Here is a 26,313-nt window from a genome sequence, read left to right as displayed (position 1 = left end):
TCTACTTTTGGTCCCTTTCGTTCGGAAAAGTCTCAATGCCAGCAACCTGCTGCGAAAAAAAGAGCAGTCCAAGGGATCTTGGAAACTAGCTCACTCTTGGAACAAATCCAAGCAGAGCAAGAAGCCCACTGAGACAAAATCGGCATGAAGGAGCGGCCCCCAATCAGTTTCTGGATCGCGTAGGGGGCTGTCAGGACTGCTGTGTCCCTAGGAATGAAAAGAGGGTAATCCTTAATGTTAAGACCTCAACTGCAGATTTTAGATAGAAAATATATGTGTTGGTTGTGCACACTGAAATACTGGCACTAGGCGGGGAGAATGGCACGGCGGACCTAAATTTACTTTTATTCTTCTGGCACCATTTATACCCTGATATTTCTCCTACTGTTCCTTGTTCCCTTGGCAGAATGACTGGGGGCTGAGGGGAGTGGGGGAGGTATTTAAGCCTTTGGCTGGGGTGTCTTTGCCTCCTTCTGGTGGCCAGGTTCTTAAAGGGACAGTAAAGTAAAAAAAAAAACTTTCATGATTTAAATAGGGCATGTAATTTTAAACAACTTTCCAATTTACTTTTATTACCAATTTTGCTTTGTTCTCTTGGTATTCTTAGTTGAAAGCTAAATCTAGGATTTTCATGTGCTAATTTTTTAGCTCTAATCTGAAAGCATTTTGACTCACGGGTAGAAGGTAAATTTGGAAAAGAGTTCCTTAGTCCCAAATACAAGGGTAACTTTGTTGGGAACCATAACAGATTCCCTGTCTATGAAGATTTTTCTGACTGAAGTCAGGAAATCAAAGATTATCGATACTTGTCTAGTCCTTCAGTCCATTCCTCGGCCGTCAGTGGCTCAGTGCATGGAGGTAATCAGGCTGATGGTGGTGGCAATGGACATCATCCCATTTGCTCGGTTCTACCTCAGACCTCTGCAGTTAAGCATGCTCAGGCAATGGAACAGAGATTATGCGGATTTGTCTCCTCGAATACTATTGGAGCAGGAGACAAGGAATTCTCTTCAATGGTGGTTGTCTCTGGATCATCTCTCCCAGGGAACCTGCTTTCGCAGACCATCTTGGGTGATTGTGACAACAGACGCCAGCCTTCTAGGGTGGGGAGCAGTCTGGGGCTCCCTAAAGGCTCAGGGAGTTTGAACTCAGTCAGAGTCTGTTCTTCCTATAAACATTCTGGAACTGAGAGCGATCTTCAATGCTCTTCTGGCCTGGCCCTAGTAAGCCTCGGTCCGGTTTATCAGGTTCCAGTCGGACAACATAACTTCAGTGGCTTACATCAATCATCAGGGAGGAACGAGGAGTTCCTTAGCGATGACCGAGGTAGCCAAAAATAATCCAGTGGGCGGAAGCCCACTCTTGCTGTCTGTCAGCGATCCACATCCCAGGGGTGGACAACTGGGAGGCGGATTTCCTGAGCAGGCAGATCTTTCATCCAGGGGAGTGGGAACTCCATCCGGAAGTGTTCTCCAACCTGATTCTCAAGTGTGGTCAGCCGGAATTGGATCTCGACAGAATGCCAAGCTCCCGAGATACGGGTCGAGGGACCCCCAGGCGGAGCTGATAGATGCTCTGGCGGTCCCTTGGACCTTCATCTAGCATACATATTTCCTCCGTTTGCTCTTCTTCCTCGGGTCATTGCTCGAATCAAGCAGGAGAGAGCATCTGTGGTCCTCATAGCACCGGCTTGGCCTCGCAGGATTTGGTATGCAGATCTGGTGGACATGGCATCTCTGCCACCTTGGAGACTTCCGTTGAGGAAGGACCTTCTAATACAGGGGCCCTTCCTTCACCCAAATCTAGTTTTTCTGAAGCTGACTGCTTGTAGATTGAACGCTTAATTTTATCCAAGCTGGTTTTTCTGATTCGGTCATAGAGACCATGATTCAGGCTCGTAAGCCTGTAACTAGAAAGATTTACCATAAGATATGGCGTAAATATTTCTATTGGTGTGAATCCAAGGGTTTCTCGTGGAGTAGAGTTAGGATTCCGAGAATTTTGTCTTTTCTCCAAGAGGGTTTGGAGAAAGGATTATCGACAAGTTCCCTAAAGGGTCAAATCTCTGCCTTATCTATTTTGTTACACAAAAGTCTGACAGAGGTTCCAGATGTACAATCATTTTGTCAGGCCTTGGTCAGGATCAGACCTGTGTTCAAACCAGTTACTCCTCCATGGAGTCTGAATTTAGTTCTTAAAGTTCTTCCAGGGGCTCCGTTTGAGCCTATGCATTCCTTAGATATTAAGTTGTTATCTTGGAAAGTTTTTTATTTCTTGTTGCTATTTCTTCTACTCGCAGAGTCTCAGAGCTCTTGGCATTGCAGTATGAGTCCCCTTACCTTTTTTTTTCATTCTGACAAGGTAGTTCTACGTACTAAATTAGGATTTCTTCCTAAAGTAGTTTCTGATCGGAACATTAATCAGGAGATTGTTGTTCCTTCTTTGTGTCCTAATCCTACTTCTCAGAAGGAACGGCTTCTGCACAATTTGGACGTGGTTCATGCTTTAAAGTTTTACCTGCAGGCGACTAAGGATTTTCTTCAGTCTTATACTTTGTTTGTAATTTTCTCAGGGAAACGTAAGGGACAGAAAGCTACTGTTACTTCTCTTTATTTTTGGCTTCAGAGTATCATACGTTTTGTATATGAGACTGCTGGACAGCAGCTTCCAGAGAGAGTTACGGCTCATTCCACGAGGGCTGTTGCTTCCTCATGGGCATTCAAAAATGAAGCTTCTGTGGAACAGATTTGCAAGGCTGCAACTTAGTCCTCTCTTCACACTTTTTCAAAATACTAAAATTTGACACTTTTACCTCGGCTGAGGCCGCTTTTGGGAGAAAGGTTCTTCATGCAGTGGTGCCTTCCATTTAGGTTCCCTGTCTTGTCCCTCTCGTATCATCTGTGTACTCTAGCTTGGGTATTGATTCCCATTAGTAATTAAGATGATCCGTGGACTCATCGTGTCATTAAAAAGAAAAGAAAATTTATGCTTACCTGATAAATTTATTTCTTTTTTGACACAATGAGTCCACGGCCCGCCCTGTTTTTTGTAAGAGACAAGTTGTTTGGTTTATAAACTTCAGACACCTCTGCACCTTGTTACTTCCTTTCTCTCCTTTACTTCAGTCGAATGACTGGGTTGGGAGTGAAGGGAGGTGATATTTAACAGCTTTGCTGTGGTGCTCTTTGCCGCCTCCTGCTGACCAGGAGGTGAATATCCCATTAGTAATTAAGATGATCCGTGGACTCATCGTGTCAAAAAAATAAATACATTTATCAGGTAAGCATAAATTTTCTTTTTGCTAAATATTTTTCAATTTATCAGGTTCTGCCTCAGTGGAGACAGGGTTTTTGGAAGTAAGGTTTTCAGGCGATGTTTTATGGTAATTGGGTGCCTGCCTTTTCTTGTTTTGCCACCCGTTTACATTTATGGAGTTTGGGTATTGGTTCCAACGAGTAAGGATTTTGTTGACTTTTACAGACCTAGAAAGAAAACATAATTTTGCTTACCTGATAAATTACTTTCTTGGTGGTAAGAGTCCACAAACCCACCCATTTTTTTTCTTGGTTGGCAGCAGTTCTTGTTTGCACCTCTGTCTTTCTTACTTTTTCCTCTTTTAATTACCAAAAACGTTATTTAAAAAGATAGATAATCCCTTTATTTACCATTCCCCAGTTTTGCATAACCAACACTGTTATAGAAATATACTTTTTACCTCTGTAATTACCTTGTATCTAAGCTTCTGCTGACTGCCTCCTTATCTCAGATCTTTTGACAGACTTGCAGTTCAGGCAATTAGTGCTGACTCTTAAATAACTTCATGTGCATGAGCACAATGTTATCTATATGAAACACATGAACTAGCGCCCTCTAGTTTTGAAAAACTGTTAAATGCAGAGGCTGCCTTCAAGGGCTTAGAAGTTAGCATATGAGCCTACCTAGGTTTAGCTTTCAACTAAGAATAACAAGAGAACAAAGCAGAATATATCATATATAGCAGAATTATATAACATTATCTTAGCGGCATCTTTCTAAATCAAAAGCATTGCAAGATTTTTTATTCCAAAGTTGGACTTACCTGGTTTCCGCTCCAGGCTCTACTAAGTGGGTTTTGTTTTTCAAAAGCACTTCGAGGGCGCGCTGTCTAAACATAGAGCGTCCAATCACGCCTTTGAACTGAATGTAGCTCGTACCAGAGCAGGAGCGATCTACATTCAGTTCAATGGCACAATCAGGCGCGCTGTGACTGGACAGCGCACCCGCGAAGCGCTTTTGAAAAACAAGACCCGCTAAGTAGAGCCTGGAGCGGAGACCAGGTAAGTCCAACTTTGGAATAAAAAAAACTTGCTATGCTTTTAATTTATAAAGCTGCCGCTAAGATAATGTTATATAATTCTGCACTTATATAACATTATTTTGTAAGTTTACTGACCCTTTGTGAATGTCCTTTTAACGTGAGTGTGTTGTGGAACCCCTATTTTTTGAAGAACAAGATAACTATACAAATCTTTGTTTGTGTTTTTTCTATAACCCCTTAGTGACCAGACCATTTTTCAATGTTCTTACCGTTAAGGACCAGGGCTGTTTTTACATTTCTGCGGTGTTTGTGTTTAGCTGTAATTTTTCTCTTACTCATTTACTGTACCCACACATATTATATACCGTTTTTCTCACCATTAAATGGACTTTCTAAAGATACCATTATTTTATCATATCATTTACTATAAAATATTTGGGAAAAAAAACACAATTTGTTACACATCTACAACCACCAAAAACACCCATGCTAAATAGTTTCTAAGTTTTGTCCTGAGTTTAGAAATTCCCAATGTTAACATGTTCTTTGCTTTTTTTTGCAAGTTATAGGGCAATAAGTACAAGTAGCACTTTGCTATTTCCAAACCCTTTTTTCTTCAAAATTAGCGATAGTTACATTGCAATATGTAGATAATTTTTTTAGTAGACAACCCAAAGTATTGATCTAGGCCCATTTTGGTATATTTCATGCCACCATTTTACCGCCAAATGCGATCAAATTTTTTTTTTTATCTTTTTCACAAACTTTAGGCTTTTAACTGAAATTATTTACAAACAGTTTGTGCAATTATGGCACAAATGGTTGTAAATGCTTCTCTGGGATCCCCTTTGTTCAGAAATAGCAGACATATATGGCTGGCATTACTTTTTGGTAATTAGAAGGTTGCTAAATGTCGCTGTGCACCATACTTGTATTATGCCCAGCAGTAAAGGGGTTAATTAGGTCATTTTAGCTTTAGTGTAGAGATCAGCTTCCCACCTGACACATCCCACCCCCTGATCCCTCCCTGACCTCTTTCTTCCCTCCCCCACCCCACAATTGTCACCCCCATCTTAAGTACTGGCAGAAATTCTGCCAGTACTTAAATAAGCCTTTTTTATATATTATATACAGTATATATATGTGTATATATATATACACACACAGGGAGTGCAGAATTATTAGGCAAGTTGTATTTTTTGAGGATTAATTTTATTATTGAACAACAACCATGTTCTCAATGAACCCAAAAAACTCATTAATATCAAAGCTGAATATTTTTGGAAGTAGTTTTTAGTTTGTTTTTAGTTTTAGCTATTTTAGGGGGATATCTGTGTGTGCAGGTGACTATTACTGTGCATAATTATTAGGCAACTTAACAAAAAACAAATATATACCCATTTCAATTATTTATTTTTACCAGTGAAACCAATATAACATCTCAACATTCACAAATATACATTTCTGACATTCAAAAACAAAACAAAAACAAATCAGTGACCAATATAGCCACCTTTCTTTGCAAGGACACTCAAAAGCCTGCCATCCATGGATTCTGTCAGTGTTTTGATCTGTTCACCATCAACATTGCGTGCAGCAGCAACCACAGCCTCCCAGACACAGTTCAGAGAGGTGTACTGTTTTCCCTCCTTGTAAATCTCACATTTGATGATGGACCACAGGTTCTCAATGGGGTTCAGATCAGGTGAACAAGGAGGCCATGTCATTAGATTTTCTTCTTTTATACCCTTTCTTGCCAGCCACGCTGTGGAGTACTTGGATGCGTGTGATGGAGCATTGTCCTGCATGAAAATCATGTTTTTCTTGAAGGATGCAGACTTCTTCCTGTACCACTGCTTGAAGAAGGTGTCTTCCAGAAACTGGCAGTAGGACTGGGAGTTGAGCTTGACTCCATCCTCAACCCGAAAAGGCCCCACAAGCTCATCTTTGATGATACCAGCCCAAACCAGTACTCCACCTCCACCTTGCTGGCGTCTGAGTCGGACTGGAGCTCTCTGCCCTTTACCAATCCAGCCACGGGCCCATCCATCTGGCCCATCAAGACTCACTCTCATTTCATCAGTCCATAAAACCTTAGAAAAATCAGTCTTGAGATATTTCTTGGCCCAGTCTTGACGTTTCAGCTTGTGTGTCTTGTTCAGTGGTGGTCGTCTTTCAGCCTTTCTTACCTTGGCCATGTCTCTGAGTATTGCACACCTTGTGCTTTTGGGCACTCCAGTGATGTTGCAGCTCTGAAATATGGCCAAACTGGTGGCAAGTGGCATCTTGGCAGCTGCTTGCATGACTTTTCTCAGTTCATGGGCAGTTATTTTGCGCCTTGGTTTTTCCACAAACTTCTTGCGACCCTGTTGACTATTTTGAATGAAACGCTTGATTGTTCGATGATCACGCTTCAGAAGCTTTGCAATTTTAAGAGTGCTGCATCCCTCTGCAAGATATCTCACTATTTTTTACTTTTCTGAGCCTGTCAAGTCCTTCTTTTGACCCATTTTGCCAAAGGAAAGGAAGTTGCCTAATAATTATGCACACCTGATATAGGGTGTTGATGTCATTAGACCACACCCCTTCTCATTACAGAGATGCACATCACCTAATATGCTTAATTGGTAGTAGGCTTTCGAGCCTATACAGCTTGGAGTAAGACAACATGCATAAAGAGGATGATGTGGTCAAAATACTCATTTGCCTAATAATTCTGCACTCCCTGTGTATATATATTCTGCAGTGTAGGATCCCCCTTAGCCCCAAAACCTCCCTGAAACCCCCCCCCCCCCCCAAACAGTTCTCTAAACCTCCCTCTCTACCTATTTGCTGCCATCTTGGGCACTGGCAGCTAACTGCCAGTACCCAGTTTGCTACAAATTAGTTTTTGTTTTTTTTAAATAAATTTAAAAAAAAAAAAACTTTTTCTGTAGTGTAGCTGCCCCCCTCAATACCCTACCAGATCCCTTTCCCAACCCGTATCCCCCCTCTCAATCCTTTGCACTCACTAAATGTTTGTAGTGTAGCGGTCCCGCCCCCTCATGCTCGCTCCCGGAACTCTCATGCCCAGACCTCCTCCAGCGATGGGCCTCCCACCCACCTCCCTCCTATCCCTCCCACGCTACCAACGATCGGCACCATCGCTGGCCGATGCAGAGAGGGCCACAGAGTGGTTGTTAAGGGGTTAATGTATAAGCATGTTTTTTTTTATCTTTTTGTATATTGGAGTATTTTGTAAAAAGGCTTTTTGGTCAAATGTTACGTTTAACGTTGTCCAGGAAATCTTGCCTCTGTTAACTACAAAAAGATGTTTTGAGGGAAACAAAAAAGTAATTGGAATGTGAAGTATAAACATACAGAATGAGAAGTACTACCAAGTGAAGAGTGGGATACAAAAAGAGTATTTGCCAGATATCAAGTTGCCTTTATAGTTGCATCATAAAAGCAAAACTTTACAATTTGGATATTTTTTTGAAAGGACCATTGGCGATTTGTGTCTTTAAGGATGATAGAATAACCACATGGCAAGTTGCACTCTGGTATTTTTTTATGGAATGTTGGCAACAAATTTGAAATAAGTAATTTTATTATTTTCCTATACGACTGGGGAGTTATGTTCACAGGGAGTAAATAAAGTAAAATGCTGGCAAAATAAAGTCAATGAATAAAACCAATCAAACCAATTCTTTTAAAGCATCATTTACATTTGCAGGGTTTCTTCTAATAAGTAATGCAGTGGCAGCATAGGAATAGAGTTGTGTGATAAATATGTTTTAAAAGGACTCTGATAATTTTGTATATGAGGAGTATAAGTTAAGCATTTTTTCCATGGCATAGATTATTTTAACCCGTTTAGCCAAAAAGACATATATATATATATATATATATACGTTGTGCGGTAATTTGCTTATCATACCGCACAACCTATATTTACATCATATCCCCAGGAAGCTCCAGCAGTCTCGTTTGTTCAGTTAAAGCCGAGAACTGGAGTTCCTGAGCTCCAGGCATCTGATCGCATATAGAACCGGAGCACGATTGTTTCTCCGGTTCCATATGAAGGCAGATGCCAGATTGTTGCAGATGATAAAACTGTGTGTGTCACCATCTAGAACGATCATCTGCTGGTGCCAGTGGGAGGGAATACGGGAGGCGTGTGGGCGGTCTGTCAGCGGAGGGGGGAGGGAGTGGGATGGCCCTACACTACAGAAAAAATAAAGGGTTGGGAAGCTGCAGTACATAAAAAGGGTGGATGAGGGCTCCCTAACTTGCGGTTGCCGGAGGGGAGAGGTGGGGGGACCACTACACTACAGAAAATAATAAAAAATACTATATCTTAAGACATTTTATAGGTAGTGGCAGCTATATGATGGCAGACACAGAGGGGGGAGGGATCAGGGAGGTTGGAGCATAAGGGGGGATCCTACACTGCAGAAAATATATATAAAAAAAAATATTAAATAATACTAAAAAAAATTGCTGGTGACCAGTGGGGGTGAGGGAGGGAAGAGATCTGTTTGGGAGGGTTCAGGGGGTGTGAAGTGACAGTTGGGCGGTTAATCTCTACACTAAAGCTAAAAGTAACCTTACAAACTACCTGATTAACCCCTTCACAGAAAAGTGTGGTGCGCAGCTGCAATTAGCAGCCTTCTAATTACCAAAAAGCAATGGCAAAGCCATATATGTTTGCTATTTCTGTACAAAGGGGATCCCAGACTTTTACAATCATCTGTGCCATTATTGCACAAGTGGTATGTAAATAATTTCCAGTGAGAATCCCAAAGTTTGTGAAAAATTTACATTTTTTTTTTATTTGATCGCATTTGGTAGTGAAATGGTAGCATTAAATATACCAAAATGGGCCTAGATCAATACCTTTAGTTGTCTACTTGAAATATATATATATAGTCCCCCAAGGCAGAACATGCTGTGATCAAGATGTCATAGCAGAAAATGCAGCATCTGTAGAAAGAAAAGGACACATGCAGGGACTTTTATGCTTTCACTTTGCAGCGCTGCTCCAAATTAGACTCTGTGCTCTGGCTGAAGTATGTAAGTTTTCCTTCACACAGTACATCCAGAGCAAAGTGCTGTTTTAAGAGAACAGTCAAATATGGAGTAGTGACTGGCTTTCAGGGATTTTTTTCAACCCTGCCCCCTTGCCTTTTCCAGCCTGCAAAGCTGTGACTTCTGAATGTAAGATGTTCCTGTGAGCAATGCACCTTTTTTATCACTACATTTCTACCCTGTGATGATAGACCAAGAGAAAAGGAAACAAATTTATTCAAGACATTTTAAAACGTAACATCATTTATTTTTGTCTGCAGGTAATTTGCAATGCTATTTTCAAGTGCTGCGCTATAATATAAAACGTATTGCTTTATTCTCCAGGGACAGTCAAGTCCAAAAAAACCTTTCATGATTCAAATAGGGCATGTGATTTTAAACAACTTTCCAAATTACTTTTATCACCAATTTTGCTTTGTTCTCTTGGTATTCTTAGTTGAAAGCTAAACCTAGGAGGTTCATATGCTAATTTTTTAGACCTTGAAGGCTGCCTCTGCATTTGACAGTTTTTCACCACTAGAGGGCGTTAGTTCATGTGTTTCATACAGAATTATTTTTGCAATATACATGTATTAGCAAAAATGCTTCTAATAAAAGCTATATCTGTTTCAAAAGTGTATTTAAGTATGCATTGTGGGCCAGCATTTTAAACACAGCACTTGCTTAGAGAGCCTAAAGTGCTTGTACCATCTGTTAATGACTCAGTTTGTTAATTGCTGACATGATAAAAGTTCCACTGATGCTCTGAGCAGCTGCAGTATTTAAAATGCTGGTGCATTGAGAATATCTAGCTATACTTCACATGCACGTGCAGAGAAAAATGTTAACACTAAAATTTTGATAACTTTTGCTAGAAGCATTTTTGCCAGTACATGTATATTGCAACTATATTTATATATAAAGAGGTCAGTCATCTATGTGTATTTACATTTTGACTGAAATTTCCCTTTAATCAACACATTGCAAATGAACTGGTGCTTTAGTGTAACTGCCTAATTTAATATTGTATTTTATTTCAAAATCACCTGCAGAAACGTTTTCACTAAAAAAATCTCATTTCAGAAAGTGAAAAAAGTTCTGCCTCTGGGTATATAGTTTTGACATGTAAATAAAAAAATGGAGCGATAGCAAAAATGCTAAAAAAAGATTGGTATTTTGGGCAATTTCTTCTTTGAAAGTCCCGGTAGTGAAGGGGTTAATGCTGTGAAATTTATCTTTTTAAATTGGTATTCACATAAGCCAAAATGCATCTTAGTTCACAACTGATCCCTTGCGACTGATTGCTCACTGGCTATGGACAACAACTATGATGGTGAAAAGGGACACACCTCCCTAGTTGTGGATATATATATATATATATATATATATATATATATATATATATATATATATATATATATATATATTTATATATTTATTTAGGGCAATTTTAAACATGGAAAAACCAAGTAGATTTTTAAATAGTCTTTCCATCTTAATATGGGAAGAGTCCACAGCTGCATTCCTTACTTTTGGGAAATACTGAACCTGGCCACCAGGAGGAGGCAAAAACACCCAGCCAAAGGCTTAAATACCGCCCTCACTTCCTCATAACCCCAGTCATTCTTTGCCTTTCGTCTCAGGATGTTGGTAGAGAAGTGTTAGAAGAGTAGTCTCTTATGGAGGGTAGTACTCTTCGAGATGGGACTGGAGTTTTAAGTAGTCCTGTCAGCCTCTCAGTGAGAGCATGGATGAAAGTTAGAGTCCGGAGATGCAGGGAGAGTCTTTCTGCGAAACAATCCCAACTCATATTAACAGCTTCATAGGCAATCAGCGTTGACTAGTTTCGCTGCCTGCTTTCTTCACTCAAGTTCATGTCAGAAGCAATGCTACTATCTGTCACACTTGAAGGGCCACAGCGTGGATTCTGGTATGATCGTTTCATATTTTATACATGTATGATAACTCATGAAGACAGGGTCACAGTGTGACTCCTTTTATCTGTATAGAATCAAGGTTTAATATCTCCATAGGGGGATTATTGAACGGGGGGGGGGGATAATAATAATCCCCCCCTGCACTATGTGATTCATTCCCTCTTTCCTGACCGGACTATCAGAAAGGAGTCATAAATCTCTTTACTGTCTGGTTCATAGGAGGTGGTGAGTGCCCCAGTCATTTGGGTATAAGGGTGCCGTTTTTTTAATAAAATAAGATGTTTTATTTCTCTAGTTCTCCGGTTATTGCACTAGCAATGGAGAATTCTGTCACTTTAGAGGGCACTCCCTCTATTCCTAAAGAGTAATTTCTGTTTATATGGTGAGGAGGCCCTAGTTCCCCCTCTCAATTATGTTCCATATTCCTTGATAATGTGATAATATCAAACATGTTTGATACCATGGAGCCGTCCACCTCTGAGGAGTTGTCCAGTGAGGTGCGTACCCTACATTGTTATCTCTTTACACATGCAGTTTTCCCGTAGCATTGTAGATCCTCCATTTGGAGGGGGCCTTTTTTCACCAGACGTTACTGCGCAGTTCAGACGGTGGTGTCTGCGGCCTTTAATGCTTTACCTCGCCCTGCTAAGCGCAAGCGAAAGGTTACATATTCACTCCTTACCAGAGTACATCAAATAATTTTTAGGATTTAACTGATAGGGTTATCCGAGGATGAAGTTCTCTCTGAGACTTCAGAGTATGAACTTTCTGGGTCGGAGTCTGCTGCCTCTAAACCTCCAGCTGCGGAGGACCCAAACTTTAGTTTTAGGAATTTGCACTTTCTTCTAAAGCACGGGTGTCAAACACAAGGCCCGCGGGCTGAATCCGGCCCGCCAGACCTCGTCATGTGGCCCGTGTAGCCGCCGCCGGCCGCCAGCCTTCACCTTTTATTCTTGCTTTTTTTTTTTTGACACAAGAAAGCCGCCTCTTCATCGCATGCGCGGCAGCCTACAAGCCAGCCCTCTAGTGGCGCTGGCTGTTCTACACAGGAAACCTCCACTTTACATGCATTCAGGAAACCTCCACTTGTTTTTATATTGAGCGCATGCCATCCTGTGATGTGACAGATCCAACGGCTGCCTGAACCCTTCTCTCCTGTACTGTAAGTACATATGATGTATGTGGGGGGGAGGGGGGTCTGCTGAGCGGTAAACTTTGGATATACTGACCACTTCCGTGTCACTTTACAGTGGTATAACGTATCAGAGTGCTCTTCTGCTATAGCAATCCGCAAAACAGCATGGAGGTTATCAAAGCTGGTAAAGGTTAAGTTCTGTTCTTTAAAGTCAGAAAAGCGTTGATTGAATTCATCAATCAGCCGATTCACTTTGGTACCATGCCGTTTTGCGGATTGCTACAGCACAAGACCTAACGCCAGACATCGATGGACTGACCTCAGGAAAACGATGTCAGCCATCTAGTCAGAAAAGTAAAAAAAAAGTTAATGTCTTGTGTTTGCCATATGTGTAATAAACAGTGTTTGGCAATATTTGTATGTTTAAAAAAAAAAAAATTACTGTCTGTTACCAAAAATCATTTTTCAATAAATTGTACAATAATTGTACATTTGAATATCTACTTGCCATTATTCTTATTATTAACAGTAATAATTGAATGCAGCGACAATAATTTATGATAATAAAGAGTGGACACATAGTCCTACAGATACAACCGGCCCTTTGAGGGTGACCAAACTGCTGATGCGGCCCACAATGAATTTGAGTTTGACACCCCTGTTCTAAAGGAAGTTTTTGGCGCATTCATAGGTTCCAGAGGTCATATTGCCTGATGAACCTTTAATTCCTAAATTGAATAGAGTTTGAGGACAGGGTGGTGCCTTCCCTTACCTGCTCCTGTTAGATGGGGAACATTATTAGGAATGAAGGGGACAGGATTGGATTCCTTTTTTCCCCTCTTCTCCCTTTCACAAATTGTTCCCGTTCCTGGTCTCTCAATGGAGTTGTGAGGTTACGTCCCTAAATGGGATGGCGTTATCTTCACCTTGCTAAAACGTACTATTATCCCACTTGAGGATAGTTCTTCGTTTGAAGAACCCATGGATAAGAGCTGGAAACTCTTATGAAAGTTGTTTCAACATACGGGATATTTGTTTCGACCGGCGGCAGCTGTTGCCGCGGTTAAAGGGTGACTCCTTATAGGATTTGATCGAGGTGGTGGGTCCCCTCAACGCTCCTCAGGAAAGATTTACGGCCTTGAGGGTTGCTAATTCTTTTATCTGTGACAGATTATTCGCTATGCTATGGCTTCAGCTTTTTCTGTTCAAGCCTGTTGGGCTCTTGCTGAAGTCATAGTCTGCGGATTTGACTTCTAATTATAGACTTCTTCCTCCCTTTGAAGGGAATGATTTTGTTTGGTTCAGGCCTGGACTCAATTATCTCCACGGTCACAGGGGACAAGGGTTCCCTCCTACCGCAAGAGAATATGAACTAATATAAGGGACGATTGTCGTTCCTTTCATTCTGATAAAGCCCATGTCAGCTATCCTCCGCTAAGCCAGAGCAAACCAAGAGCTCTTGGAAACCGGCTCAGTCCTGGATAAACCCCAAGCAGAGCAAGATGCCCGCCGAGTCTAAGTCCGCATAAATGGGCGGTCCCCTGTCCTCTTCTGGATCGTGTAGGGGGCAGTATGTTGCTCTTTTCAGTCTCTTGGTGCAGGGACGTGCAGGATCCATGGGTCCTGGAGGTCATAGCTCAAGGTTTTTAGATAGGTATTAATTCTCAGCCACCCAAGGGCAGATTCCTTCTGTCTTCCTGACAAAGTAAGGAGGGAAGCCTTTCTGGGGCGTGTACGGGATTTGTCATCTTAGGAGTTATTGTCCCAGTGCCTATCGCAGTGAGAGGTTTGGGATACTTTTCAAACCTTTTGGTGGTTTCATAAAAGGAGGGAACTTTCCGTCTGATTCTAGACCTAAAGTGCTAAAGCAAGTTTTATATGTCCCCTCATTCAAGATGTAGACAATAAGGGCCATTCTTCCCCTCGTTTGAGAGGGGCAGTTCATGACCACAATAGATCTGAAGGATGCTCCCTTCACGTGCCAATCCTCTAGGACCACTTCTAGTTCCTAAGGTTGCATTCCTGGACCAGCACTTCCAGTGTATTGCCCTTCCGTTTGGTCTAGCTACGGCTTCAAGAAATGTTTCGAAGAGTGGACCATTCGGAATCTCTCCTTTCTCGACTTTGTTCCCATGGATGGAAGATAATCTAGAGAGAGTTCTCTTGTGTCAAGTATCAGGGTCGAATCACATTTCTATCAGACCAGAGACGTTGCAAGCTAGCTTCAACACGTCTTGCCCATCAGATCTCCTTAAGTCCATCTGTGGCTCGGTGTATGGGGGTGCTTTAGTCTCATGGTGTCCAGCATGGACATAATTTCCCTTGTCAGGTTTCACCTCAGACTGTTGCAACTGTGCATGCTGAAGGAGTGGAGCGACGATCATTCAGATCTGTCTCAACAGATTTCTCTGGACAACCGATCGAGAGAATCGGTCTTAAGACGGTCAGGATGGGGAGCTGTTTGGGGTGCCAGGAAGACACAGGGCCTATGGTCTCAGGAGGTAAAGCTCCCTCCTGACCTCATTTGGATCTTCGGGCAATATACAATGCTCTGAAGGCTTGTCCCAGTTATTCAGTTTCCAATCAGACAATATATCCTCGGTGGCTTACATCAACCATCAGGGGGGAACGAGAAGCTCCCTAGTTATGAGGGAAGTATCTCAGATTCTGGTGTGGGGGAGACCCACATTTGTTCGCTGTCGGCGATCCACATGCCGGGTGTGGACAACTGGGAAGCGGATTTCCTCAGCAGACAATCCTTTCATCTGGGGGAATGGTCTCTCCATTCTGAGTGTTTGCAGAGATTTGCTAGAGAAAGATCTTATAACTTCTCAATACCAAGCTACCCAGATAGGGGTCGAGGTACAGGGATCCTCAGGCGGAGCTAACAGATGCATTAGCAGTGCCTTGGAGGTTCAATCTAATTTATCCTTTCTGGCCGTTACCACTACTTTCTAGTGTAGGGTCTCGAGTCAAGACGGCGTCACTGATACTGATTGCTCCGTCTTGGCCGCAAAGGATATGGTTCACGGATATAGTGGGGATGTCATCATCTCCTCTTTGGAAGTTACCTTGTCGCAGGGATCTGCTGACCAAGATTTCTTTGTTCATCATTGTCTAGATTCTCTGAGGCTGACTGTGTGGAGATTGAACGCTTTGTCCTAGCCAAGAGAGGGGTTTCTGAGAGAGTTATTTTTATTCTCATCAAGCTCGTAAACTGGTTGCTCATCGCATCTATCATAAGGTGTGGAGGACCTACTTATTCTTTTCTCCGTTAAAGTGAATGTCAATTTTGATGAATTTGTGCCTGGTTTTTAATAATCCTATTAAAAACAAGGGCACTTTAATTGATCAAAACATTTCACTAGTTTTCTTCAAAAACTTACCTTTTCCTGGCAGCCGCTCCAGCGATTCCCCCCGGCCGTCAAGCCTCTGCGAATCCGGCTTCCTCCAATCACGCCCCCCCCCCGGGAATCTTGGCCTGATGCAACGCCATGATTGGATGAAGCCGGATTCATCATTTTGGACCCGCGAAGACGGCTTGCAACAGGCGGAGGAAGTGCTGGAGCGGCTGCCAGTATTAAAAGGTAAGTTTTTGAAGAAAACTAGTGAAATACCAATTTTGATAAATTAAAGTGCCCTTGTTTTTAATAGGATTATTAAAAACCAGGCACTAATTCATCAAAATTGACATTCACTTTAAGGCTGTGCTGGGATCAGACCTGTGTTTAGATCTAGGCTCCTCCTTGGAGTTTAAATCTTGTTCTTAATTGCATCAGGCTCCGTTGGAGCCTATGCATGAAGTAGACACAAACATTGGTCTGGGAAGGTTCCTTTTCTACTGGCTATTGCTTATGCATGCAGAGTATCTGTGATTTGCAATGTGTTCCTCCTTATCTGGCTTTCCATGCCGATTTTTACGAGTTTTACGAACCAAGTTAGGTTTCTTCCTAAGGTTGTGTCAATTCGCAACATCAATCAAGAGATTGTGGTTCCTTTTTATGTCCTAATCCTCCGTCGAAGGAACGTTTACAACGCATTTTTGGATGTGGTTCGTGCCTTAAAATTCTATCTTCGGGCCACAAGGGAATTTAAACAAACCTCTTTTTCTGTTTGTTCTCTCTCCGGGAAGCGTAGGGGTCAGAGGGCCTCTTCGACTTCCTTACCTTTTTGATTGAGGAGTGTCATACGTTTCGCATAGAGACAGCGGGACATAAGCCTCCTCTAGGGATTACGGCTCACTCTATGAGAGCAGCGGTTTCCTTTTGGGCCTTCTATGATGAGTTCTCTATGGATCTGCTTTGTAAGCTGGCTACCTGGTTCTCCTTACATACTTTTTCAAAATGTTTCAAGTTTTATGTTTTTGCTTCTGCTGAAGCAGCCTTCGGGAGAAAGATTTTGCAGGCTCTGGTGCCCTCAGATTGGGTCCGCCTCTTTTTTTCCCTCCCGTTAGCATTCCGTGTACTCTAGAACTTGGGTATATGTTTATTATTATATTAAGATGGAAAACATAAATTATGCTTACCTGATAATTTTATTTCCATCTGTATGGGAAGAGTCCACAGCTCCCGTCCGTGTTCTACGGTGGGCGGCCCTAAATTTTAATTTTTTTTTTTCTTCTGGCACCTTTTTCACTCAGATATTTCTCCTACTGTTCCTTGTTCCCTCGGAAAAATGACTGGGGTTATGAGGAAGTGGGGGCGGTATTTAAGCCTTTGGCTGGGTTTCTTTGCCTCCTCCTGGTGGCCAGGTTCAGTATTTCCCAAAAGTAAGGAATGCAGCTGTGGACTCGTCCCATACAGAGTGAAATTAAATGATCAGGTAAGCATAATTTTGTTTTTTCTAACTACATGAAAAAATACTTTAATGTCCCTTCTAAGGCATTTCATGATAGCAGTCTACAGCTAGAACTTGGTACAAAAAATATTTTAAGCCTGGTCACCACCACCAAGTTTCTTGTAATGTGGAGAATTTATTTAAAGGGACAGTCTAGTCCAAAATAAACTTTCATGATTCCAATAAGGCGTGCAATTTTAAACAATTTTCCAATTTACTTTTATCACCAATTTTGCTTTGTTCTCTTGGTATTCTTAGTTGAAAGCTTAACCTAGGAGGTTCATATGCTTATTTCTTAGTCTTTGAAGGCCACCTCTTTTCAGAATGCATTTTAACAGTTTTTCACCACTAGAGGGTGTTATTTCATGTGTTTTATATAGATAACACTGTGCTCATGCACGTGAAGTTATCTGGGAGCCAGCACTGATTGGCTAAACGTGCAAGTCTGTCAAATGAACTGAAATAAAGGGGCAGTTTGCAGAGACTTAGATACAAGATAATCACAGAGGTAAAAAGTATATAAATATAACTGTGTTGGTTATGCAAAACTGGGGAATGGGTTATAAAAGGATTATCTATCTTTTAAAACAATAAAAATTTTGGTGTAGACTGTCCCTTTAATTGTTAGACCCTGAAAAAAGTGGTTCCAGTCATATTGTTTCCTTTCTTAGGCCTAGTTTTTCAAGGTATATATTCAAGCCTATAATTGTAATCTTTTCTTATCCTGTAAACTAAACTATAAATCAAAGAGATCTGAAACCCAAAAAAAAATTTTCTCATGATTTAGACAGAGCTAGGGATGGGCGAGTGTGTTTATATTTGAATGTTAGAACGAATGTTATTGTAGAAATTCAATTTACATAATAGAATATTGATAAGAATGAATATTCTTAAAAATTCTATTATTGAATGTCATTTACAGTTTTCGAATGTCTCATTCGAATTAGAATATTACATTTATAAAACACAATTGTAGACTAGAAATACTATTTCGAATTTGAATGTCACATTCTAATTCAAATACTACATTTATAAAACACAATATTAGACTAGAAATACTATTTCAAATTTGAATGTAGCATTCAAATATTACATTTATTAAACACAGTTGTAAACTAGAAAATACTATTTCGAAATTCGAATATTACATTTAAAAAACACGGTATTAGACAAGAAATAATATTTGGAATTCAAATGTCACGTTCAAATTCGAATGTCACATTCAAATTTGAATATTACATTTAAAAAACACAGTACTAGACTAGAAATACCATTTGAATTTGAATGTCAAATTCAAATTTTACATTTCGAAATTGAATACATACATAGCTTAACATTCTATTATGCGAAAAAATATTTTCGAATTTTATTGAAAAATTAGAAAACGAAAATTCGAAAATAGAATATTATATAAAAATTTGAACGACTGTATTATAATTCATTTTAAATTTCGAATTTTTAGAAACATTCGCCCATCCCTAGATGGAGCATGCAATTCTAAACAATATTCCAATTTACTTCTGTACTACAGTTTGTGTGGAGACAAAAAGGGACTGCAAGTATAGCAATACTGCCCAGCCTTGTAACTTAAATCTATACTTAAAGCATGTCTCTTTGCCCTTGTCTTTTGCTTATTCTATTTCCCTTTATACCATCTTATGTCTCTGGTTCAGTGTATGATTGCTCTTATCACTTCATTAGTAGGGTATCTTTAAAGTCTTGTCCTAGGCCGAGGAACTGGGCCGTTATTAGTTGCTGGGTACTGATGTTATTTACCTTATTAGGCTCAATGTAAGATGTGAGCCATAATCAGTCTCTGCTTCCTTGTTAGTGTGAAGTGAAGTGGGCCTTTGTATCCTGTGGTCTCTGCTCCGAGATAGGGGCTCAATAGCAGCATTTTAGTAGCTGCGTGTTAAGGCCCAGCTAGGAGTCAAGATGGTGGCGGGAGAACCTCCTGGCTGGGGAGACGGCCATTCAGTGCGAGGCACACTGAGGAGTCGCAGCGTCCATCTGTCGCATCTTGCTGTGGGTGCGTTCCGGCAAGTGGTAGGTTGGCTTTAGAGTGCCACTGTCTTCCCGGAAAGGTTGCAGTCCTGTTGTTGTTACGGAGCTGACTATACAGCCATTTGCCTGCAAGGCCAGGCTCCGCCCCCCCCCCCCCCCGAATTTACTTCTGTAATCTAATTTGCATAATTTGTTTTAGTATCCTTTGTTGAAGGAGCAGCAATACATCACTGGGAGCTAGCTGAGCACATCGGGTGAGCCAATAACTAGAGGTAGATATGTGCAGTTATCACCAGCTTGCTCCCAGTAATGTATTGCGGATCCTGAGCCTACCTAGGTATTCTTTTCAACAAAGGATACCAAGAGAATGAAGCAAATTAGGTAATAGAATTAAAGGAGCAGTCTACTTTAAAAAACATTTTTTAAAGGGACATTATACACTACATTTTTCTTTGCATAAATGTTTTGTAGATGATCCACTTATATAGCCTATACATCTTTTTTTTTTATTATATAGTTTTGTTTATTTTTAAATAACATTGCACTGATTTTCAGACTCCTAACCAAGTCCAAAAGTTTTAGGAGAATACTGATGTATACCTACTCTAGCTTGCTCCTGTTTGTGTAAAGTGTCTTTTTATATGCAGAGGAAGGGGGAGGGGTGGGTGTCTGCTTTTTTGCTATAGAACCTCTTGCAGTGGGTGATCCAGTTAATCTTTTCAATGGTGCTAAACTGGGAGCTTCTAAGTAAGTTTTAGGTTTTATACTGGATGTTTAGATCAGTATCTGTACATATTATTCTGCTTTATAGTAGTGTATATTACATGCAGTTAAATGAACATTGGTGTATACTGTCCCTTTTTAATGTTTAAAAAAGATAGAGTTCACGCCTTTACTACCCATTTCATAGCTTTGCACAACCAACATCGTTATATTATTATACTTTTCACCCAACCACTTCTTGTCCCTGTGCATTTTATTAGCTTTTCACAGCCAGACAGTGCTAGTTCACATGTGCCCTATAGAGAGCATTGTGCTCACTCCCATGGAGTTATGCATGAACCAGCACTAGTTGACTAAAATTCAAGTTTGTAAAAAGCTCTGAGATAAGGGGGCCATCTGAAGAGGCTTAGATAAAAAGTAAACATAGAGGTAAAAAGTATATTAATATATCAGTGTTTGTTATGCTAAATTGGGGAATGGGTAATAAAGGGATTATCTTTCTAAACAATAACAAACTTCCCTGTCCCATTAAATTGAAAAGTTGTTTCAAATTGTATGTTCTTTGTGAATCATGGTCTTCAAGGAAATATTAGTCGTGTACAGTATCAGTTTCGCATATAGCAAACTTTTTATTTTAGGGGTAATTATTTATAAGATATATTTGTGTTATTAATTACTATGGCTGGTCTAATATGTTTTCTAATGCGTAGGATTGTTTAGTTTGTTAGTACAGTTTTTCTCTTTGTCAGAATACACTTAAAGGGACAGTCAAGTCCAAAAAAACACTTTCATGTTTCACATAGGACATGTCATTTTAAATAATTTTCCAATTTACTTTTATCACCAATGTTGCTTTGTTCTTTTAATATTCTTAGTTGAAAGCTAAACCTAGGAAGGCTCATATGATCATTTCTAAGCCCTCGAAGGCTGCCACTAATCACATGCTTTTTTATTTGCATATCACAACAGGGGAGAGCTAGTCATGTCAGCTATATATATATATAGATAACATTGTGATCATGCCCGTGGATTGTGGCAGACACTGCACTAATTGGCTAAAATGAAAGTCGATAGATAATAAATAAAATGTCATGTGATCATGGGGCTGTCAGAAGATGCTTAGATACAAGTTAATCACAGAGGTAAAAAGTATATTATTATAACAATGTTAGTTATGCAAAACTGGAGAATGGGTAATAAAGGGATTGTCTATCTTTTTAAACAACAAAAATTCTGGTGTTGCCTGTCAATTTTTAAAGACCCTTTTCAATCAATTAAAATCATTTGGAAGGACAGACAGACACTGGCATACATTGAGACAAAGGGAAATAAGAAGATTTAATGAAACTGTGAGTTGCATAGCAAAAAATAATGTGACATATACATTTAATATTTTGTATAGTCAGAGAAACAGGATCGGAGTAGTGCTGGGATTCATTATAGTTTGCTGTTACCACTAGCTTTAGCTGCCACATCTGACAGAATTATGAGGCACTGCTGTGTATTCAATAACAAGACATTTTACAGTGAAATCTTTAGCTCACTCAGTGCTCTCCCCAGGAGGTGCACCACCTGGATAAAATGTTTGCCAATACTAAGCTAAAATTAGCCAATATTTAAAAAAGTTCAATTTTGTATTGCACAAATTATTATTTAATACATTTATGTTCAATTATTCAATTAATTTGTGCTTTGGATAACTCGAAATGATATAATATTAGAAAATATTACACTGCCCCATATGCACAGCAGAAAACGTCAAAACAATTGAAGATAAAAAAAAAAAAAAATTTTAATGGGACAACCTTATCAACTTTGAGATATAAAGGCACAGCTCCGAAATGAGATTTCACAGGGGCAATATGAATTCCACATGCTGGGCTTAATTCTAGGGGGGAAATCCTGACTAGACTTTAAAGCCCCAGAAACCCCGCATCCAGTCCCTGGAGCTTTTGTTTTGTCCAGCAAGACTACTTTACCCTAACAAAACAGATGTGAATATTTTACAATCACAAATTATTTACATGAACCATTTTGCAAGCTTGTCCCCAACATCTTGCAATTATAACTATAGTTTTTCTAAATTGTTAGTGGTTCATGTTTGATGTGCGGGATATATTATATATTGGGCATCTCACCCAATACATTAGTTGGATGCTTTAACCTTTCATATTTACATAAATATTTCCTGGTAATATCTGATAAGGGCACTTACAGCACATGTATTACTGAATTGTCACAATAAACCTTAAAGTATTAGAGTAATTTGTATTTGTATGCACTTCAATTTTTAAGATCTTTCTGCTATTATTTAAAGAAGATGAGAATGTTTAGACTTATTTTATTTTATTTTCTTGTCCTTATGTTTTCATTTTGCATTTTCTAGTATCTTGCTGACCTCTTACTCTCTCTTTTCAAATCAGGTGAGCGTCCATACAAATGCCCTCACTGTTCTTATGCTGGCACTCAATCTGGTTCCTTGAAATATCATCTCCAGCGGCATCACCGTGATTCCAAGCTCTCCACAGGCGCTCCTTTACGTGGTAAAAATGCCCCCCAAGGTGGATCATCTCAGCCAGAGAGGCTGATACCTGTGGTCTCTCCTGCATGGGCCAACTCCTGTGCTGACCTTCCACCTACCTGTGAGGATGAAGCATCCATGCCCCTGCGTCTGCACCTTTCAGAGGGTCAGGGGCCCAGCACATTTTCCAGAGTAGCTAACAGAGGAGTGCAGAGGAGAAGTCCCTCACACCAGCCAGCTAATGGGAGGCCAGAGCACGAGCCCCTGGATTTATCTCAAGGAACTCCCTTTCATCGTTGCATGTACTGTTCTTTTGTCACATCGGTGGGGGAGTTGATGAGTCTTCATCTCCAAGTGCATCATGGAAGAAGGTCTCGCAGGAAGGCAGGCTTTATAAGGGCAAGGCCCAGGCCTATACTATCTCCCCAATCTCCAAGCAACAGCCTGAGAGACAGTCCTGAACCATGTGAGAATGCTGAGTGATCTGTGACGCAGCAAGGGCAGCCGCGATATGAAATGTCATGTGACTGCCCGCAATCCATATCTTACATAAAACAGAGAAGGAATGGGAAAAGTTAGAAAGAAAGGATGAGATTGCTAGAATGAGGGTGACTGTAGGTAGGAAAGGGGAACGCAATGGTCAGATATCTAGGAAGAAGTTAGGTAGGAGGTGAGTGTTAGGAAAGACCATTCAGAGTGTGAGAAATGAGACAGCTAAAATGAGGTGAAAAGTAAGAACTTAACTATTGGGAAGAAAAAGAAGAATGTTAAAGACAGTCACCCTTGGTAGAGACAGTCACTATGAGAAGACAATGTATTAAAAAAGCAAGACAGAATGAGTCAGCTAGTGTTGGAATCAGTGATCATTATTCACATTTCAAAAAGTCCGTTAATCCAAGTGAGAGCATTTGTGACGCATGCAAGAGTGAGTGCTGTAGGCAATAAAGGAAGAGTGCTAGACATATAGTGAGTGTGCTAGGGGCTTTTGAGAGAATGTTTATACTTCTGGAGATATTCCAGAGAGAGTGTTAAAACACTTTTTGGAGAGGTTGTGAGAGATCTAGCTGAGAGTTGGAGACATCTCAGAGGTAAGATTTTAAGAGAGTGTGCTAGGAATCATGAGTGTTTGTTGAGACATTTAAAAGGGTGAGCTAAAGCTAAGATTATGGATATCTATAATCACTTATTTGAAAGACTGCTCACAACATTTCTGCATTTTACAGCCGGATATCCAACTAGAAATAGGACCAGTGCCTGCTAGTGTTAGATTGAAAGAGGCAGCTAGAGTTAGGGTTAAACAGACTAGTAATAATAGACACTTAGTAGTTTTTTTTTTGTTTTGTTTTTTTTTTTTGCCACAGAAACTTTCCCACTGGTTTCTGGTGGTTCTGAGACTTTATTTTTGATAATTTGATTCGGACCATTCTTCAAATCCATTCACTGTTAGCTACACCCCATACCCTCTTTCCCCATGTCCTTAGGAACCTGTTAAAAAAAAAACATTTCCGCATTTAGAGATTTCTATATTTTTTTTTATTCTTTTCTTGTAGAAAAAGAGAAACTTGAAAAAAAAATTAAAATAAAAGTGTTTGAAAGTAGAAAGTGAAAGAAATTGTATTAATAACAGCCTACTGATTTTGTGTAAACTCGTTGCTGTACAGATTTGAGTTGTCAGCTGCTCCTGAACTGTGCACATTGTCTTAACATATTCCTTATTTGTTATATATAATTACAGCACACACACTAAAGCACTGGCTAACCTAACAGCGGCAGAAAATGTTCTCGGGTATCATTAACTTGCTGTGGCAAGTGGAATGGGGATTCTAGATACCTCTCTAAAAGAATCTTACTAGGCTTGTCCGGCCCATGGCTACATTGTATCCAGTCAACAGACAAAGGCAATTTTTTCCCAAATATTTATTTACCTTTTTCTGCATTTTTATTAGGAAAGCAGACCATTTGAAGGACGCTGAATAATGATAAATAAAATGCTCTTATTTGTTATAGCATTTTATTTTAGCACTTGCATCCCTTACAAACTGTGTGTTTAACCCTGTAACACCTGCAAAGGATTTAAACAAATAGCTAAAATCTTACTGGGAGCCACAACACACAGCAGCCCCTGAGCAGGATCCAGTTCAGTACAGAACACGAATATAGCTGCCAGTCAACAGCAGTCCAGGAGCAGCAGTGTGATTTATGAATGGGAGTTAAAGGGACAGTCTACTCTAGAATTGTTATTGTTTTAAAAGATAGATAATTCCTTTATTACCCTTTCTTAATTTTCCTTCTTAATATGAGGAGAGTCGACGGCTTCATTCATTACTTGTAGGAATATAGAACCTGGCCTTCTGGAGGAGGCAAAGACACCCCAGCCAAAGGCTTAAATACCCCCCCATCTCCCTCATATCCTAGTCATCCTTTGCCTTTCGTCACAGGAAGTTGGCAGAGAAGTGTCAGAAGATACGGAGTAGTTCCTTATTGGAGGGTAGTACCCTTCAGAATGGGACTGTAGTTTTAAGTAGTCTTGTCAGCCTCTCAGTAAGAGCATTGACGAAAGTTGGGGTCTGGAGATGCAGGGAGAGTCTTTCTGCAAACCCATCCAGACTCGTATTAACAGCTCCTAAGCAATCAGTGTTGACGAGTTTCACTGCCTGCTTCTATCACTCAAGTCCATGTCAGGAGCGATGCTACAACACTCAAACTTGAGAGGCTGTGTGCCTGTTTCATGGCAAAGATTCCGGTAAGATCATTTCATTTTTATACACATATGATGACGCATCAAGGGTTAATATCTCTGGAAGGAGATTATTGAACAGGGGGGATTTATTGCATAATTTACTTATGTTTTATGCTGCCATGTGTGAGATGAGGCTCAGGCAGATGTTGGAACGTACAGGTTTTTACTTTCTTTTTAGTTAGCTGCGCAGCCTGTTAGGTTTGGCGTTCTTTTTCTTGTAGTAGGGGCGATCATGCATGGCACACCACGTGACCCTGTGTGGTCACTCTGATTTCCTCTTTTCCTGACCATGCAGTTTCACGGAGACGAAGCAAGTTCTCTTTGGGGCCTGGGTCATAGGATGTGGTGAGTTCCCCAGCCATTGGGGGGTATAAGGTGCCATTTATCTTTTTCTATAGTCCATCTTACAAGCGCAACTCTGATACGTTGGAGGGTACTCCCTCTTTACCTAAATCTAATACCTGTCTATATTGTGATGAGGCTATGGTATATCCGCCTGCTCAATTATGTTCCACATGCCTTAATAAAGTAATTTTATCTAAGAAAACAAATATGTTTAGTACCACTGAGCCGTCCACCTCTGAGGAGTCTCCTTCCCGTGAGGTGCATTCCCTGCTGTCATCTCCTAATACACATGCAGCTTCCCATTGCACTGCTAATCCTCCTTCTAGAAGGGCCCTTTTACCACCAGACTTTACTGAACAGCTACAAACGGCAGTGTCTGTGGACTTCAGTGCTTTACCTCGCCCAGTTAAGCGCAAGCGAAAGGTCAAATATTGTTATCCTTCCCAGGGGTCATCTAACTTATTGGATTTATCTGATACAAGACTATCCGATGATGACGCCTCTGATACTTCAAATGATGCTCTTTCTGGGTCGTAATCTGCTGCCTCTAAGCCTCCAGTTGCGGTGGAACCAGACTTTAGATTTAGGATTGAACACTTACGCTTTTTGTTAAAGGAAGTTTTGACTACTTTAGAGGTTCGAGATCCAAAATTGCCTGAGGAACCTTGTATTCCTAAACTAGATAAGGTCTACGAAGACAGGGTTGTACCACAGACTTTCCCGGTT

General features: G+C 40.5%; 1 protein-coding gene across 3 annotated transcripts in view; it reads left to right on the top strand.

The window, feature by feature from the left end:
* The window catches only part of ZNF219 (zinc finger protein 219), a 91,313-nt gene extending 67,209 nt beyond the window's left edge, over positions 1 to 24,104 (top strand). For all 3 annotated transcript variants that reach the window (XM_053702222.1, XM_053702223.1, XM_053702224.1), the window contains exon 4: positions 22,405 to 24,104. In XM_053702222.1, the coding sequence (XP_053558197.1) occupies positions 22,405 to 22,985 (581 nt within the window). In that variant the 3' untranslated portion in view covers positions 22,986 to 24,104. The remainder of the gene's footprint in view (positions 1 to 22,404) is intronic.
* Positions 24,105 to 26,313: the final 2,209 nt, after the last annotated feature.

The sequence above is a fragment of the Bombina bombina genome, chromosome 2 (assembly GCF_027579735.1).
Source record: "Bombina bombina isolate aBomBom1 chromosome 2, aBomBom1.pri, whole genome shotgun sequence".
NCBI lineage: Eukaryota > Metazoa > Chordata > Amphibia > Anura > Bombinatoridae > Bombina > Bombina bombina.
This window is presented reverse-complemented; position numbering and strand designations above follow the sequence as displayed.